This window comes from Puma concolor, chromosome A2 (genome assembly GCF_028749965.1).
Source record: "Puma concolor isolate L17-30 chromosome A2, mPumCon1.1.hap2, whole genome shotgun sequence".
NCBI lineage: Eukaryota > Metazoa > Chordata > Mammalia > Carnivora > Felidae > Puma > Puma concolor.
Window position 1 is genome coordinate 34,029,980 of NC_141668.1, and position 19,311 is coordinate 34,049,290.

At 37.9% G+C, this 19,311-nt stretch overlaps 1 protein-coding gene across 2 annotated transcripts in view; it reads right to left on the minus strand.

Moving 5' to 3' along the window:
• The window catches only part of CFTR (CF transmembrane conductance regulator), a 189,096-nt gene that overhangs the window by 41,443 nt on the left and 128,342 nt on the right, over positions 1 to 19,311 (minus strand). For both annotated transcript variants that reach the window (XM_025929698.2, XM_086691782.1), the window contains exons 19-22: positions 19,015 to 19,165; positions 17,641 to 17,868; positions 14,674 to 14,774; positions 410 to 664 (exon numbers count right to left, since the gene is read on the minus strand). In XM_025929698.2, the coding sequence (XP_025785483.1) occupies positions 410 to 664; positions 14,674 to 14,774; positions 17,641 to 17,868; positions 19,015 to 19,165 (735 nt within the window). The remainder of the gene's footprint in view (positions 1 to 409; positions 665 to 14,673; positions 14,775 to 17,640; positions 17,869 to 19,014; positions 19,166 to 19,311) is intronic.

The following is a 19,311-nucleotide window of genomic DNA, read 5'->3' on the forward strand; positions in this document are numbered from 1 at the left end:
GTTTGACAGAGTTATATTAGGTAAAATTTACAAAGAAATTAGAGTCAACAACAAAATATTTCTCTTACCTGAAATGGAAGATAGTTTCAAGAGGCCAAATCTAAAACGTCATAATTTTGGTTTATTTAATGGATTCTTTTGCTTAGTAACCTAGCAATCAATTACCTATTCTACAAGTAGAATCACATTTAAAATGAACCAACTATATCATTTCTGACCTCTGCAAACGAAATTATCAGATTAAAAAATAAGGACTTCGTAAACAATAACTTGAAATATGTATGTTCAATATTGTCCCTAGTCTATAATAATAATGCTACCAATGGATTTTACTAACACATTGGTCTAGGCTACTGAGATTTACTTACTGAACACAGGTCTAACAAAGCAAGCAATGTTGAAATCTTACCCTCTGGCCAGGACTTATTGAGAAGGAAATGTTCTCTAATATGGCATTTCCACCGTCTGTATACTTTGCTGTAAGGTCTTTGACTGTCATTTGGCCCCCTGAGGGCCAGATGTCATCTTCCCTCACATGCTGATTCTCAGTAATCATAACTTTTGAGAGCGGGATGTCCTTGGATGGTTTGAATGGCTTGCTAGGTGGTTTACTTTCTTCTGTAGGCATGTCAATAAACTTGAAGACTCGGCTCACAGATCGCATCTGAAATGAAATAACAATGTTTCATTTTTGTTTAATAACTGCAGGCAATGCCATAATTAGTGTGATGTGTCCTTAAAAAATAACATGTAAGATGTGATGCCCGACCGTCGTCACTTGGTTATTTGTCAGAAGGTTTTTCAATGAACTAACAGGAAATAATTGGATATAATTAAAAGCTTAACCAAAGAGAATTAAATAGGATTTATATAAATGGGCTCTGTGTAGACCTGTTTATTTTTGTGAGTCTTTAATTCTCAGTTATGCAAGCCACACATAAATAGCCCAACTATACTCAAAGGAATAGATGATGTCAAGAGGGAAATTTTTTTCTTCAACTATGAGCAACACTGCACACTCTTGTATAACTAGTATATTATGATAAAATGTTCCACACCTCAGAACCACTACTAAAGATTTTTGCCTTTCTCTCAAACGGCCTTAAAAACTATCTACAATTTTAGGGGTGCCTGGGTGGCTCAGCTGGTTAGGCATCTGACTCTTAAATTTGGCTCCGGTCATGAGCTCATGGTTTGTGGGATCAAGCTCCATATCGGGCTTCACACTAACAGCATGGAGCCTGCTTGGGATTTTCTCTCCTTCTCTCTCTGCCCCTTCCTTGCATGTGTGCTCTCTCTCTCTCTCTCAAAATAAATAAATGAACTTTAAAAAAAACCTATCTACAATTCTGTAAGTCAGCTGGGTGGCAATGAATCCTTGCTGCTTAGTAAATTTTGAATGACTTCACAATAATCTTCAAATAAATTTAAGTCCTTGTCCTATATTTGTAGTTAAATAATTACATTTTAAATCTAAATAACCTCCAGATCAATATCCACTGCTGAGCAAAATGTCATTGCATATAAAAGTTGTGTTTGAAATTAAGTACACGTTTGCTTTATAAGCCTATTTAATACATATACCTTTAATGTGCACAGAAATGAACTATTTTTTAAAGGTGCTTAGCTTAATTCTTTAACAAGAACACATTCTGCTGAATAGTTATGATTGGAATTTGGAATATAATTTTATTTATTTATTTATTTATTTATTTATTTATTTATTTATTTATTTATTTTTAATGTTTAGTGATTTTTGAGAGAGAGAGAGAGAGATAAAGTGTGAGTGGGAAAGAGGCAGAGAGAGAGGGAGACATAGAATCAGAAGCAGGCTCCAGGCTCTGAGCTATCAGGACAGAGCCTGGGGAGTGGGGGCTGGAACCTACGAACTGTGAGATCATGACCTGAGCCAAAGTCAGACACTCAACTGACTGAGCCACCCAGGCACCCCTGGAATATAACTTTTAAAATAGCCTTACAAACAACAGGCACTTAATAAATATTTGAAAAAAATTAATAAAAGAATAAATATGTGAATGATTACATATACATGAATAAATCAGTGAATAACAAGAAAAAGCTGAAGACTGAATTCACTCAATTTCTATTTTTAATATATCATCCTTGATGGCTCAGCCCTTCCTGGGTATTAACTGCTTATTCAACAGAAATTTATTGCTTTTTTTGTCTTAAAAGTAATTATTGATTCTAGTTTTACTCAGTCAAGAATTCAACCCTCTCCTTTACAATGTTAATTTATAACCTTATTTACAGTTAAGGCTTAGATTATTAGAAATGATTTCTTATATTGCCTGTTTTCACATGCTATTGATCAAGTTTGCTATTTGTGAAGTTCTTCTGTCTAGTAATGTGGTTGCTTCAATTTTTATCTTGAAAATACCTTCAGATTATCTTCAATAATTTTTCAAGATTCAAGAGGAGAACGCTTTTAAGCCAAATCCATTGTTAATGAAAGTGAAAAGTCTCTAAAGCACACATCCATTACAAATAACTCTAGAATGGCTCCTACACATGATATTTTCAAATCCAAATTATGAGTGACTTTCAGAGGTTGTTAAATACTGATTCAGTTATTTTTTATTAACTTTGAATTAAAGTATACTCTTGCATTTCATTGTCATTTATTTTCCTAGAGAGCTAATTGATCTGGAAGGTCAATTAGAATTGTAACTAATGCTGAGATGGAAATGCCAGAGAAATAGCTCAAATGCATTTAAAATATTTTATTGTATTCATCATGCATAAAAGTAATATTACTCTCTTAAAATCATTGAGAGAAATGTAGCTTAGTTTCATAAAATAAAGTGAGACTGTTGACATCTCTGTACATCAATGCAAAGAACTCTACACTAGTCTTCAAGTGCTTTAGCACATCAAGAAAGCTACTATGTATCAAAAATCCTTCATACTTTAATACTTCCAGTGAACAATTAAATATTGCTATCTAAACTACTCCAAATTATATGCAGTGTTATTAGAAAATTATATTTAAAATCACTATTTTGGCAGCACTGACATGTATATAATTTGTGTGTGTGTGTGTGTGTGTGTGTGTGTGTGTGTGTGTGTGTGTGTGTAAGGAGTTGTGAAGACCATAGCAAATTACTATTCCATTAGTGAGGCTTACCAATGAGGGTGAACCTAGAACTTCAAAGTCAAATGCAGTGGATTGTACCTACCTAATTTAGAAAATGAAATTTTCTTTTTCTTAAGTTTATTTATTTTGAGAGAGAGAGAGAGAGAGAGAGGGAGAGAGAAATAGAGAGAACAAGCAGGGGAGGATCAGGGAGAGAGGGAGAGAGGATTCCAAGCAGGCTTTATGCTGTCTGCATGGAGCCTGACGTGGGGCTTGAACTCACGAACTGTGAGATAATGACTTGAGCCGAAATCAAGAGTCAGACACACTTAACTGACTGAGCCACCTAGGTACCCCTGGAAATGAAATTGTCAACTCATCATCTTTCATATAGTCTAATTGCTTAAAGTTACTATAGTTACTATAGTTACCCACAGCATGGTCAAATATCGCTGACCAAGAACAAGTTCTTAACAACGGGTACTCATCCACAGCATACAAGCAGACACTCATTCAGTTCAGTGAATTAGAACATTTTCTGATGAGGAGAAAAGGTGGTTAGTGCAGATACCTGCATCATGGCCAGTTTTGTAGCTACTAAAATGCCACTGCTGAATAGATGATGTGGCTCGATGATATTATGAATTACTAATTCCTTGTACCTCAAAGGCTCTCCAGTTATTATATTCTACTTCCATTCTACTTGCTTTTTAAAGGGAAAACCACAATAGAACCAGAGTGAAGAAAATCAATTCTGGTCTTTTAAGTTTCAAAAATTGGCTTTTAGAACCAGAGATGGATAGTTGAAAATTCTTAGCTACATGAATATTGACTTTAAAGTTTCAAAAATCAAAGTCTGAAAGACTCAAATCACACTGTTTATGCAAAAACAGTAGCCAGAGATGAATTTATGATAGGTGAAAAACAGTTTCTCTCCTCACTACATAATCTGACTCATGAATGGCGTTTAACAAAAGGGCTTAGACACCAGTTCCTCTAAAAATGAGTCCTGCCCTGCAACCAAACTCAAGTTCTATCCTTGGGTAGATTTAGAGGACTTTTGGAACACAAGAGGTCTATGCCTCAATTTCTAGGTGGAGGCCTGGAATTAGGCATACCTTAGAGAAACATCCTAAGTGCCTAGAATGGCATGCAAGCACTACAGTAGACATGGGTGCTTGGCATGTCTAGACCCAGATAACTCGACAAAGCTTCAGATTTTCCTGTATTTCTAGAGGGGTGTTGAAGGGAAGCCACATCCCAATCCTTTAATCCCTCAGGGTCTTCCATGCCCAAGGCATGGAAAAAGTTGAGAGAGAGCTCATCAAAGAATTCACAATCAGGATCAGAAGAACAAAGATTCAATCTCCCTGCACTGTACTCCTCTAGGTCAAAGAGCAACATCAATGCCTCAGAGACAGAGCACAGATAAGGGGCAACCTATGGCCAGATGCTCCCTCCCCTCAGGATCTAGGCATTCTGTAAACTCCATTCAGAATTTAGATTCACTTCCAACAAGATTTCTGAATACACTGACATTGCTTCTTGCACTCAGCAGCATGTGTGTTCAAGTAGAAAATAAATTCAACTATAGCAAAAGTGGAGTCATATTTCTTACACGCTTGATTTCATAGCTAAAGATTTATAGCTGGCCCAGGATGGACCCAGGTTTGGTGGAACTTAAGTAATTGAAGGGACTCTTACATTAAAGACTCAACATTATGCATTAATGGGGCACCTGGATGGCTCAGTCAGTTGAGTGTCTGACTCTTGGTTTTGGCTCAGGTCATGATCTCATGATTCAAGGGTTCAAGCCCCATGTCTGTGTTATTAGCACAGAGCCTGTTTGGGATTCTCTCTCTCTCTCTCTCTCTCTCTCTCTCTCTCTCTCTCTCTCTCCCCGCCTCTCTGCCCCTCCCCTGCTCACACATGTTTTCTCTCTCTCTCTAAAAATAAATAAATAAACTTAAAAAAATGCATGTATAATTAAGTATAGGGCCTCTGAAGGTGCCCATGCAAGAGACAGAACCTGAAGCTTACACTCCATAGGGTTAATGTTAAGCCCACATTGCCTATTACAGTAACCTTATTCAAAGCATTCCATGTTGTATCCTTCCCATCTAGCATTTAGCACTATGCCATCCCTTAATAAATCTTTGTTAGGGATGAGTGAATCCATTGTTCTACCTCATATGCAGAAAGCAGTATCTGGGCAGGGCAAATGACAGCGCTAGGAGTCCTTCAGTAGGAAATCGGGGCTGCAACCGGACCTCACAGCTTCTCAGTCTGAAAATACACGTTGCTATTTGGATTTGAAGTGGCAACATGCCAAATGATTTTTAGTCTCATCTAGTTGTTCTGAATTGAGTTTTTTTTTTTTTTTAATGTTTATTTATTTTTGAGACAGAGAGAGACAGAGCATGAGCAGGGGAGGGGCAGAGAGAAAGGGAGGCACAGAAGCTGAAGCAGGCTCCAGGCTCTGAGCTGTCAGCACAGAGCCCGACGCGGGGCTTGAACTCACGAACTGTGAGATCATGACCTGTGCCGAAGTCGGACACGTAACTGACTGAGCCACCCAGGCGCCCCTGAATTGAGTTCTTTTTAACGTAACTTAATCCTTTTTCTAATTTAGAGTGTCTATTAGCATTTTCAAGTGATATGTGAAAACCACCGTGCCACTGGATGGAAATTCAGATTTGGCAATTATCAGAGTGACTGTAGACTGTAGACTAGCTGCCTCTTCCTGTGCAGTGAAGGGGCTGCCCTAGGAGGCATGACGGGCAGCTCTCTGTGGCCTGCTGACAGGAAAGTCTCAAAGTAGCCATCACCGGTTGAGGTGAGAGCACTTGTCTTAGAATTCAAGAAGTAAATGCTGAGGGCAAAATGACACTCAAGCGCTGAGACGCTCAACCTATTCTTCACGTGAAGAGGAAAACCTGACATAATCTGTACAGACTTCTATAAAAGTTGCGTTTAGCCACAATGAGGTGGCATTTTTACTTGAGAATCAGCTGCTTTAAATTTCTGGTTTTGTTATTTAAATTTATTATGCTGCAAAAATTCTCCTAAGTCAATCTTTAAAACTGAATCTCATTATCTTTATAATAATTTCTGAAGTTACTAATCTAAGGATCAGGAGAACAAAGTCTTTGGGGAGTGTGATGGTCTTAACAAAAAGAAAGCTCCACAATCTTATCTCAACCTTATTTTTTAACGGATTTGTTCAGTGAAAAAAAAAAAAAAAGAAGATTCCTGATTTTCCTTTTCCCTTTCTATTGACAAAGAAAGAAGAAAAGGCTTAAAGACCTTTTCTAGAGCAAGTTAGAAACCCAGACTCCTCTCCCTCAGGAAAATATTTGCTCTGTTTCCTTTTACCCTTTTGGTTGTTTAGAAAACAGGGCATCAAAATTATGCATTAACACCTAGACTATATGCATAATGCCAGAGGAGCCATGATAATAGAAAATAGATTTCATAAGCCCAACATCTGGCTGGCAATACTGTAAAGGGATTTCATAACTGGTTGTCCCAGGAAGATGACAAGAAATAAATGTGAGGCGAATCATCAGCAAAACTGATACAATGTGAAAAACTTCACACACTTTTTAAAAAAATTTTTTTAATGTTTATTTATTTTTGACAGAGAGACAGAGCATGAGCCGGGGAGGGGCAGAGAGAGAGAGGGAGACACAGAATCTGAAACAGGCTCCAGGCTCTGAGCTGTCAGCACAGGGCCCGATGCGGGGCTTGAACTCACAAATGGTGAGATCATGACCTGAGCCAAAGTTGGACGCTCAACCGACTGAGCCACCCAGGCGCCCCAAAACTTCACACACTTTATAACAGAAATTTTTAAACTGCGAAGTACATAAAAGGAAGGTTTTAAATCATCAATCCTTCCTGGCAGGCCCAAACCAGATGCTCTTCAGAACTTACTAATACACACCTGAAACTCAGAACCACATTACAGTCATTAGCATAAGCTTTCGGCCATGCACAGAGACTTAGGAGATCATGGTTATCATGAAAACTGATTCTCTATTCAAAACATATTCCTGAAACTTTAGACTATCTTTTTGTGTCTATTACTTATGCTTGAGAATTTAAAAAGTCAGTCAAGCACTGTAATGCTATCAATTATTAACAGCATAAGTGAGTTACTTATACTATATACTCTAATCCTTTCTAAATTATTATAGCTTCCTGTTACATGAATTGTTTATTGCCAACCTGTAGCAAACCACATGGCAAATCAATGTCACTTTTTCTGACTGCAAGAAGCAATAGAGATAGTGTTCCTGACACAAGAGAAAGAAAACCCATTACAACCAAAGACAAAAGGCATATCCTAAAAAACACAGAGGTATCAAATATGTTGTCCTCTATTTTCAATAATTGAGAACTTTAGTAATCATGATACTAAGTGTGCCAACGGGCAAAAGAAAACTCTAAAACTTACCCTTTAATCTGAAAGGTCCCACATCACTTATTGAATCTACTACTCAAACTTGAACTTACTTACACTCTATCTGGTATTATTATTTTTAAAAAGCTCATGACAGGCCATCAGCAAGTGCTTGATGAATAAAATTGGGTCAATATGGTATTCATTAAAAGTATTTCAAAGGAAATCTCAAGAAACCTAAAATATCATATCAAAATATTATTCCAAGGTGTATTTAATAAGATTTTTCTCTAAGCATCTTAATTTTGAAATATTTTGGCTTCCCCAAAGAACTCTGTTACTAAGAATCATCCTTTATATGTAATATATATATATATATATATATATATATATATATATATATCATTAGCTAATATATAGGGCAGAAATGATCGCTGGTGTTCCATCAATTCTATGTAAATTCTATGCCATAGACAAGAGGTTAGCAGAACTATGGTCAAATCCAGCCATACCCACTTGTTTACATTAGCTGAGCAGTTGCCATAATGACCATATAGCTCACTAAACTGAAAATAGTAACCATCTGACCCTTTGCAGAAAATGTCTGCTGACCCCCTGCTATGACACACACAAAAAAATCAGAGCTAAAATGGATTAGAGATCATCTAATCCAGTGATTCACAAATCTAGATACACATGAGAATCACCTGGAACACTTTTAAAAATATGGACCTCATGCTCAGTCACTCTGCCTCTGACCCAAAGAATTGATTTAATTGATCCTAAAGGATGCTACGTAATCTATATTTTTATGAAGTTTCCTCATGTGCTGTGAGGTTGAGAACCTCTGATCTAATCCATTCATTCTTGGTACAAATGAAAAAATTGAAACACAGGAAGTTAAAGTGATAGACATAAAGCTCAACAAATTTTCTCAACTTTCCTCAACAAATTTTCTCAACTTTCCAACACTCTGGCAATCCTTTATGGCTCTCATAAGCCTCTCCTACTAATTCAATATTTTAGAACACCTCAGTGGCACTTTCTTTCTCTTTGTTGGCTCTAGTAACAGACTGGTTGAGAATTCTTGCACTCTGACCAGGAGTGGTGAATCACTGGCATTTAGCAGTCAGGGATAGTGGCAGAGAGGTCTAATTCCTCTGAGCATCTAGAATAATGCCTATATACATGCCAATCAAGACTTGAAATCTTTCATACCAAAAGGATGCAGAAGAGAATGTCAGAGCTAACACAGTCCTTAGAAAATTTCTAACCAAACTGTTTCCTTTTCCCTAGTTGAAAAGTGAAGCCCTCAAGGGAGTTAGGACTTGCCTAAGGCAACATGACATCTTGGTGATAAGGCCAGAGTGGAAAACAGAGTAGAATGGAACTCTTCAGGACAGAAAGAAAATGTTTGGATGAAAAGAAGTTTTGGGACAGATGTCACAAATGGAAAACATGCCACAAAGCCTCATGAGAACAGAAAAACAAAGAAAGATATGATCAACAGACCATTAAAAGAGGGGAGGGTTGCCTGGTTAGCTCAGTCAGTTAAGGGTCCGACTTGGCTCAGGTAATGATCATGGGTTCGAGCCCTGCGTCGGATTCTGTGCTGACAGCTTGGAGCCTGGAGCCTGCTTCAGATTCTGTGTCTCCCTCTCTTTCTGCCCCTCCCTTGCTTGCGCTTTCTCTCTCTCTCTCTCTCTCTCTCTCTCTCTGTCTCTGTCTCTCTCTCTCCCTGTCTCTCAAAAATAAACATTAAAAAAATTTTTTTAAAGAGGGAAAAAAAATAGGAGAAATGAATCCTCCCCTCAAATTCTTATAGGAAAAACTGCTTTCAATACAAGAGAATTAGGCACCAGGAGCAACAAAGAAAAGCCCTTTTTTCTTCCCATCAGATTTCTTGTTGATCATTGTACCATCATCAGGCACCTGATCCTTACTGGAACCCAAAATAAACACAGGCAATAAAAGGATAAAGGAAAAACAGAGGGAGTTTCTATTGACAGAAAACTCTTCTCAGATTGCATCAATCTTGCAAGAACTTTCTGGAATCTCATTAACTTGAATCTAAACTGTGCGCCCTGCAGATATGCAGTCTTCCCTGCTCATCCTGCTGGCCTTCTTCCTCTTGTGTTATTATCAGGAACACACAGTACAACAGGCATGTGTTATCTGCTGCTGTCCTTAGAGAATGAAGGAAGCAGGATAATCTTCATATGTTCAGATCTTGTAGTTGTGATATCACTAAGTGGTAGACAGTCCTGAAAATACATGAATTGTCAATTGCCTCATTCAAAGAAGAGACTTTGAATGTGGGTAATTTATCAGTCACTGGATGGCTTGGTATTGCTAAGTCTGAAACACCACCTTTGTACCCATTCTAACTCTTATTTATTTAATCTTTATTCATTCATGGAGGCAGAAATATAGGTATGCACTGCTTATTTAAGATATATAATGCTTAAGTATCTAACAATGGGACAAAGAGAAGCTTTATGGTACTAAAAATGCCAAGCATCTTGTGAATCCAAAGAAAATAAATCAGTACACAGATTTGTTAACTAAGAATACAAAAAAAAATTTTTTTAATTATAGCTTTAGCAATAACAACTGTAATTCTTACAGCACTTCAAGTATGGAGGTAAAAAGAAGTAACGCTTCTTTTTTCACCCCATGTACAGAATGATGTAAAATATACAAATAAAAAAAACAGACACATACACAATTCATGTTAAAATGAAGACTGAATCTGAAATAACATCTTTAAAAAAATTTTTTTTAATGTTGATTTATTTTTGAGACAGAGAGAGACAGAGCATGAATGGGGGAGGGTCAGAGAGAGAGAGGGAGATACAGAATCTGAAACAGGCTCCAGGCTCTGAGCTGGCAGCACAGAGCCCGACGCGGGACTCAAACTCATGGACCATGAGATCATGACTTGAGCCGAAGCTGGATGCTTAACCGACTGAGCCACCCAGGCACCCCTGAAATAACAGCTTTTAAAACACGGTTATATCAACCAAAATAATTAGAAATTCCTTAAAATGGGGATTTCCACTGGGAATTATTAAATTTGACTCTATGATAATTTTATTATTTTTTAAATTTCTGAGGTGATTCACAGAGTACTAAACTATATCGTTCATATGCTGACAATGATTTTTTTTCCAAACTACTATATAAAGCCAGACAAAGTAGTAGGTAGAACAGAAGCTTTATTCCCTTTTAATGGTCTCTTGATACCCCATGTGGTATTTTGAAGAAATTCTAGGTAAGAACTTATGCCCCAAAATGGTCTACAGTAGAGATATGAATGAGTAATTTATTGACAGATGGTTTCTGAAGCATGGAGTCCGATGGTAACAGCTAGAAAGAATACAGGTAGAAGAGGGCTGGACTATAGCTGATGTTCGGAGATCTGTAAGAGGAGGGGCCATCAAGGAGAATTAAGAAGGAACCAAAGAGGTAGCAGAGACAGACAAGAGTAGCATCATGGTAGTGAGAGAAGAAAGTATCACCGGAAGAAGGATTTGTTCATGGCCTAAGTACTGCTGAGAAGGTAAGGAAAACAAGGACGCTGGTTCTGGCAAGATGTTGGTCATGAGTCATGGGGGTGATGGAAATCAAGTGAAGCAGGAGACATGCCCTCTTTCAGGAAACTGTGCTATAAATAGATCAAAGGAAAGAGGTGCTTTAGCTACAGCTCAAACAGAGGTGGTTTTATGATAGGGAGAGAGGTCCCACATAGAAGAGTGAATTACATATTATTGGCCTTTAAATAGGAACAAAGACAGAGGGAAGGTAGAGCATATGAGTAGAGGTATAGTAGGGTGGAGAGAAACAAGGAAATTCTTTCCGGTTGCATCTGTGTTTTTCTATGAAGTTCGTAGCAAGGTCACTGGCTGAGAGTGCAGGTGGTGGAATTATTGGAGCTCCTGAGAAAAGATAAGAAGGTGGGAAAGAACTATCTTAGGGAATATAGTAAAGAGTTTATTAGGAAAATGTAATAAAAGGGCTGTCGGTCAGCTTTGAGTGCTGATAATTGAGATGTGTAGCCAGTCACAAATACAAAGTGACATGAAGTAAGGATAAGGAAGGGTTATCATCCAAATATTACCCTTTCTGGTTGGAAGCTAATAAAAACTGGGCACCTGGGTGTACTCAACTGATGAGCAGTAAAAGAAAAGTCATTTGCCGCATTCATGTCTTCATTGTTCTGTTTATGTTTGAATCTGCGCCCATGTCTAAAGTAGGCCAGATGGGTAAATGAAATATTCTTTCAAATCCTAAAAAATTAAAGTGTGCATCAAAACATCCTGTTTACTGTGTTTAAACTCAGATCTAAGTTTGGTTAAGACACTTAGTAATGTAAAATGAGAATACCCTGAGTTTTTCCTTCAAAGATCACAAGGACCTTCAGTGTTAACATCATATAGATGTGAATTTGAGGACACAGCTTTCTCCCCTCTTACCCTCAACATATACCAGATGAAAATAAAAAGATCAGTATACAAATTTAGCAGTTGTATAGGTAAAAGCTGTATCATGGGAATTAAAAAGTGGATAAATGCTCATGAGGGCCCAGGAAAGACCATGTATCCTATTTGGCAGGGAAATGAAAACTAACATGATCACTTTGATATTCAAACAAAAGAACATGACTTTTTAAAATGAGATCAAATGTAAACACTGATACTTTTCATAGACTGTATTATAACATAATAGTTCTTGGCAAAGATTCTTTTATGCCGGAAAATGAAAGACACAATGACACAACACAGGTTACAAAGCCCAGGATGCCCATGCAAAAAACTGGGGAACTAAAAATACCTTAAAGAAACTTTAATGGACATTGGACAGCAGAATAGAAAGGTACCAAAGGTTTCAACATCAGTGTACAGAGGTTGTTTTCTAAACCAAGAAAATTAATACAGCAAAGAGAAAGGAACTGAGCATATACAAGGTAAAGAGATAGTTTTAGACAAAGAGGGGAAGTACATGAGGATATTAACTGTAAAGTCAAAGTTGTGGAAAGTTTGAACAAATAAATAAATGCAAGCACAATATGGATTTACTATTTTCCTGCTATTTCTACAAAAACATTTTTCTTTTTTTTAAGTTTATTTATTTTGAGAGAGAAAGAGAGAGAGAGAGTGGGGGAGGGGCAGAGAGAGAGAGAGAGAGAGAGAAAGAGAATCCCAAGCAGACTCCACACTGTCAGCACAGAGCCCGACACAGGGGTCAAACTCAGGAACCACAAGATCATGACGTGAGCCAAAATCAAGAGTCAGACGCTTAAGCAACTGAACCACTTAGGCACCCCCCGCAGAAGAAACATTTCTAAGTACATTTATGAAACCCAATCCCAAAAGCATAAGAGTTAAGTGAGGAGATAAATGGAGTCAGGAAAAAAGCTGATCAAACTCCAAAAAATAATGTTAAAGGAAAAGAGAGACACCCTACCATAAATCATATTAGGGTTAGATTACATTTTGATAAATTATTAAAATGCTTTGGTTCAATAAAATATTAAGATTCATGGGCAGGAAGAGAGAATGAAAAGGTTTGTTTTTTCCCTAGAGATATTTTGTATGCTGATATTTGTTCTGATAGGAATTGGTTATATAATTTTTATAGCTGAATGATCCTGGGCACACTGGGAACATGGGACCTATCTCAGAGGATGGAAAAGGAACCTAGGCAAAATGTGTAATGATAGTGTTATGTAGCCATTCTCAACGTGGCTCCCTCATCCCTTTGCATATGCAGTAATGGATGACTGATTTGCAATGCTCCAGCCAGACAAATAGAAGTTGATGATGAAGCTACCCTTGAAAATCATGTATTTGTTTTTTAAATTAAAAGTGGGAAGTCCACTTTTCTTCCTTTTTTCTCTCACTCTTGCTGCCATGGGCTATGTGCCCCTGACACAGCATTCATTCAGTTACACACTAGTGTGGGCTCTGCATTGTAAGGAACCAAGACAAATGAAACAACAAAACCAAAACATGGTCTTTAAAAACACTAATAAAGTATATAAATGTGTGGGAATACTGATCAAGCAAAAAGAGAGAAAGCAAAAAGAAACACCCTAGGAATGAGAAAGAAGGTATCACTAAAGACTAGAAATTAAAAAAAATTACCATCACAAATGTAATGCTAATAAATTGGAAAACCCAATACAGGGAAGGGTTTCTTAAACAAGATACCAAAACATAAAGGGAAAGATTAATGAAATTAACGTCATTGAACTTAAAAGCTTCTTTTCATCAAAAGGCACCATAAGCTAAGCCACTGACTGGAGGACCATGTTTAAAATACACAGAACTGGGGCGCCTGGGTGGCTCAGTCGGTTAAGCGGCCGACTTCGGCTCAGGTCACGGTCTCGCAGTTCGTGAGTTCAAGCCCCGCGTCGGGCTCTGTGCTGACAGCTCAGAGCCTGGAGCCTGTTTCAGATTCTGTGTCTCCCTCTCTCTCTCTGACCCTCCCCCGTTCATGCTCTGTCTCTCTCTGTCTCAAAAATAAATAAATGTTAAAAAAATAAATTAATTAAAAAAATAAAATAAAATACACAGAACTGACAACCCAGAATTCAAAACTTCTGTAAGTCAATTAAGAAAAAAACTCCCACTACTGGAAAAACGGGCAATTGGTAGAAACAAGCAAAGCACACAAGAGGAAGTCCAAATGGTCAATAAATATGTATTACGCAGCCTCATCTCCTTAGTAATCACTTCACATCCATCTGATTGCCAAAATTAAAAGGTCTGACAAGCTCATGTGTTGCTGAAACTCCAGACCTATGAGAATTCTTACACTCTCTTGATAGGAGTATAAACAGATATAAGATACTTGAGAACAGCTGGGTACCATATGGTAAAGCTGAATGTGGGTAAATTCTGTGACCCAGTAATATCACTCCTGAGTATCTGTCCTAGAAAAATCCTGGACAAGGAGACTGTAGAGTAATGTTCACTTTAACACTAGATCCTGACTGTGGTTGTGTATGCGGAGGAAAGAAGACCTACACAGTAGCCTTCAATTTATCTGTAATGTTTTATTCCTTAAGCTTGGGGGTGGGTATATATAGTTGTCCCTTATGTTATTACCTATACTTTTTGGTTTGTCCAAATTTTTTCATCAAAGTTAAAAAGTAATAGTTACTTACCAAGCTGTCCACATCTATGCTGGAGTTTACAGCCCACTGCAATGTACCCATGATATTCATGGCTAGAGTTAGAATAATACCAACTGTTCCTTCTCCATCACCTATAGGTGGGAAGAAAAGATACAAACAAACTTTATGTTCTTTCTCTCCTCTGTGAGCCACTTTAGAGCATACGTCATGTTAAAAGTTCTATTTCAATTTTGTGCTAATTTTAACCATCCTTCATCTTAGGTCACCACAGCATCTACCACTAGTAATAATGCCCTGCCTATAGTTAAGCATTCAACCAATGTTTTAAATTAAAGAGTGATTGAATATTAGTAAGGAGTTTCCCTTTTAAAACAATACTTCAGATATTGAAGGGGCTTCTAGTATTGGGTAAACAGCATGGTTTTCTCTTTTTACTACTTCTCTGTAAGTAATAAAACCTCCAAAGACCAGGATGGACAATGCAAAAAAGACCTCCTATGTCTGGATGAGCTCCTCCATAGAGAAGTCAAAAGCAGGAGATGGGGGTGTCTAAGCAGCATCCACAAGATGTTTGGATATGTCTTCTGCCTTCGCGAGGAGGGCTTTCTCTGCTAATCAGATGTTTTGGGGGAGAAAGTGAACTTAGTTTGATGAGGAAGTCAAAACTCATGGGTCTGCCATTAGGAAAGAGAGAAAACTGACTTTTATGTTTTTTTTAAAAAATGACTATTTCACCCAGGAAGAACAATACTTAAGTGTTGAATTAGAATAAATAGTTTTCAGGGCTGGAGGGGACCACTAATATATGGCCATAAAAATTTTCTAACGGGAAAGTTTTTAAATTATTAAAACTTTAGGTTATCAAATTTCAGTTAAGAGTCAGTCCTGGCATCTATAATGTGGGATAAAATTGTCACTGGGTTCTAAAATGGGGAAAAATAATTTGTCCTATTATTATTAATTGAAATTTTTTCTTCCATATATCCTCTGACAGAAGACAAACCATAGATAGTAGGTATGTGCTTCTAATACTAAATCATTTATTCTAAATAGGTAAGATTTATTAGGGCCCCAAATATTACTCATTCTAAAGGTTAAGATGAGAATAAGATAAAATTTTAATAATAACAAAAATAAGATTTAGGGCTATTTACTAGGGAACAGGCACTATACTGTTTTGCACAAATTATCACATTTAATGCACATGGGAAACTATAGGATAGGTACTATTATTCTGTATATTTACATATGAGGACAATGAGGACCTTAGAGAAACTAACTAATATGTACAAGTTACCAAAGCTGAAGACCAGTAGAGGCTGGGCTGGTATTAGCCATGTGGCTAATCACACTAGCTGGGAATCAGATTTCGCTGATAGGTCCTGAAGTAAACTGATCTGTAAATTCTTTGACTACTAACCCCTAGTATATCAGGACTTAATCAGATCCTTAACCACTATTTCATAGCATATGACATATCAGTTTGAATTCATTGTTAACAGATCTTTCTTCATTCAGCCCTCTCTGATCCTGTTTCAAATAACCTGAAGGAAAAATTTTACAATTCTGAACGTAAGAAGAGAAACTTTACTGTACTAAGGATTGAGTTCATTTGCCTGCCCATATATTCATTTCATAGAACCACTTCCCGCTGCCCTAGCTGACAGAACAATGAATGTGGGGAACCCACTACCCTCACAGAGTCACGATGAGCCTGCTTTCTGTTCTCTCCAGTACTTTATACCTAGACAGAGGCACTCTGCTGTTAACTCAAGGGGCCTAATGAAGAGGCCACAGAGAGTCAGAAAGATGGGAAAACCAGTCTTCAGAGAGAGAGAAATGGATGAAGTAGCCACAGAAAGGATGGGGCACAAGCAGCATCTGGCCTCAAGAGATGAGAACAAGAGCTGAGGCTCACTCTCCACGCCTATTCCGCTTCCTCTGGAGACCCAGCCTGCCTCCTGCCCCGGGCTCCGAGAGGCACTCCTGTGACACCAGCATGCTACTCATTTTGTCTGAGAAGGATTCTATCCTTGTAACCGAGCAAGCCCTCAGAGCTGGCAGTTGCTGTGAATCTGTGTCTACTGTCACAGGTGTAAACTATTTCAAGACTTCTAGCTCAGTAATTCAACTTCTTAAATTAGAAGAACTCATTTGTCTACATAGAGTTTCATTTTACTTACAGTGAAAGGTTTTCTGGTTTTCACCCAAAGATGTTAAAATTCAGGACACTTATATTTTTAAAAATATGGTACTTCTGTCTAAGTTATTTCATGTCTATGGTAGTTTTTCATCTTGTAAAATTCACATAAGGATAATGAATTGTACCAACTGGTGGTTAAAAAAAAGTTTACCAGGGAGGGGGGTTTTATATGTGTGTATAAATGGGAATGTTTCTTTTCCCGTATTCAGAGAGCTCTTGAATAAATGAGATCTATTACTGTTGAAGCCAGGATGCTTTACCAATATGAGAGTCAAAAGACAATATTTTTCTTTCAGTCGTAGATTTGTTATCTGACACTCTCAGTGTCTGTTGTTCCCAAACTGTAAAGCTGAGATAATACTATACACAGCTCTAAATCAAAGAAGTCATTTGTTCAACAATCAATGAATTTTTGGATTAATAAACTGTCCCCCAAATCTATTTAAAGATATCTAAAATGTTTAACCAATAAGAATGTAGCATTTTGGGGTTGACAAAGCTTTAAATTAAATGGTCAGTTAAGAAGTTAACAAGTTCCGGGGCGCCTGGGTGGCGCAGTCGGTTGAGCGTCCGACTTCGGCCAGGTCACGATCTCGCGGTCCGTTGAGTTCGAGCCCCGCGTCGGGCTCTGGGCTGATGGCTCAGAGCCTGGAGCCTGTTTCGGATTCTGTGTCTCCCTCTCTCTCTGCCCCTCCCCCGTTCATGCTCTGTCTCTCTCTGTCCCAAAAAAATGAATAAACGTTAACAAAAAAAATTAAAAAAAAAAAAAAAAGAAGTTAACAAGTTCCTATTACCTGTTGTTAAAATGGAAATGAAGGTGACAGCAATGAAGAATATGACAAAAATTATTTCCATTCTCATTTGGAACCAGCGCAGTGTTGACAGGTACAAGAACCAGTTGGCGGTATGTAAGTTCAGCGCTTTGTGAAACAAAGTTTCAAAGTAAGGCTGACGTCCAAAGGCCCGAAGTGTCCATAGTCCTTTTAAGCTTGTAACAAGATGAGTGAAAATTGGACTCCTGCCTGTGAAATATTCCCATAGAAAACATGGCAAATCATGTCGCTACATAATGCAAATTCTTACTACCATGCACCTGAAAAAGATTAGCTTCAAAGAGAGTAATCATTGGTCAAATATCATGGGTTAGAGGTTTTTCACTTTGGTACCATTCTTTGAATAGATGCAATTTGTTACTTTTTGAAAGAGAGAGGGAGAGAGAGCATGTGCACAAGTGTCTGCACACAAGTTGGGGAGGGGCAGAGGGGGAGGTAGAGAAAGAGAGAGAGAATGAGAGAGAGAGACTGTCTTAAGCATTCTCAGTGCTCAGTGCAGAGCCTGACACAGGACACAGAGCTCAACCTCAGGAACCTGAGTTGAAATCAAGTTGGACACTTAACCTACTGAGCTACCCAGGCACCCCTGGTATTTTTTTTAAATGAATTACCCTCCTTTTCTACTTGGCTACCATAGATGGGAACTCATTATAAAATCAGTGCCATTTTTTATTCATATTTCTTGACTGCCACTGGACATTTTTTTTCTAGCTAATCCTAAATTGATCACTGCTGAGAGAAAATGTTTTTCTTTCAAAACAATTTATTCAAGTTCATGTGACTTCATTTAGATATTAACCTTCAATAGAAACACACTGGGTATTTAACCCTGAAAATGTACCAGCACTGAAGCTGTTACTGAAAAATGTGCTTCCCAAATAGCTCAAGCAGTGCTCGGGGGCAGACAAAAAGGTAGACCCCAGGAGGAAAGGAAGGGTGTCTGAAAACAGGCCAGACAGAAATATTTTGTCCAGTATGCTCTGGGAAGCCAGACAAACCTTCAGTAATAATAGTAGCACTATCATTTTAAAATTTAATTTATATAAGAAAATTACGAATGAATATCCTATACTACAACCCTTCTAAGGCTCTATGCACCTGCTTTAAAAAGAAAATGAAGTCACTCGGTCATTAATGGACAAAAACAACCTATGTGTGCTATGTAATTTACTGTGTCCTTTTACATATCCATACGTTTTTAAAACTCACTGTTACACAATGCAAGAGTTTAAAAGCAGGACAAAAAAGTTGGCAAAGTAGGTGAATGATAGAGAATCACAAATAGCTTTGTGGTCATTTTCCACAATGGTGAGCATTGTACGCACAGCATCATACCTTCAGATTCCAGTTGTTTGAGTTGCTGCGAGGTGTGGAGGAAGTAGGCCCTCAACATAACAAAAGCTGCTATCACCGGCACTGTTGCTAGGAAGATGTAGGGTTGTAAAACCGAGACTACGGCCACGGCTCCAACCACAATCAGTAACAACTGTAGGATCAGAGAGAGCACGTTGGTGAGTAAATGTTCTCATGTTGCAAAGCGCACAAGGTATGTCACAGATACGTTGGGAAAGAAGATCGTCACACTCTGTTCCATTCTTAACAAGGGCAGGTATCTTCCTAGGAGGAAGGCAG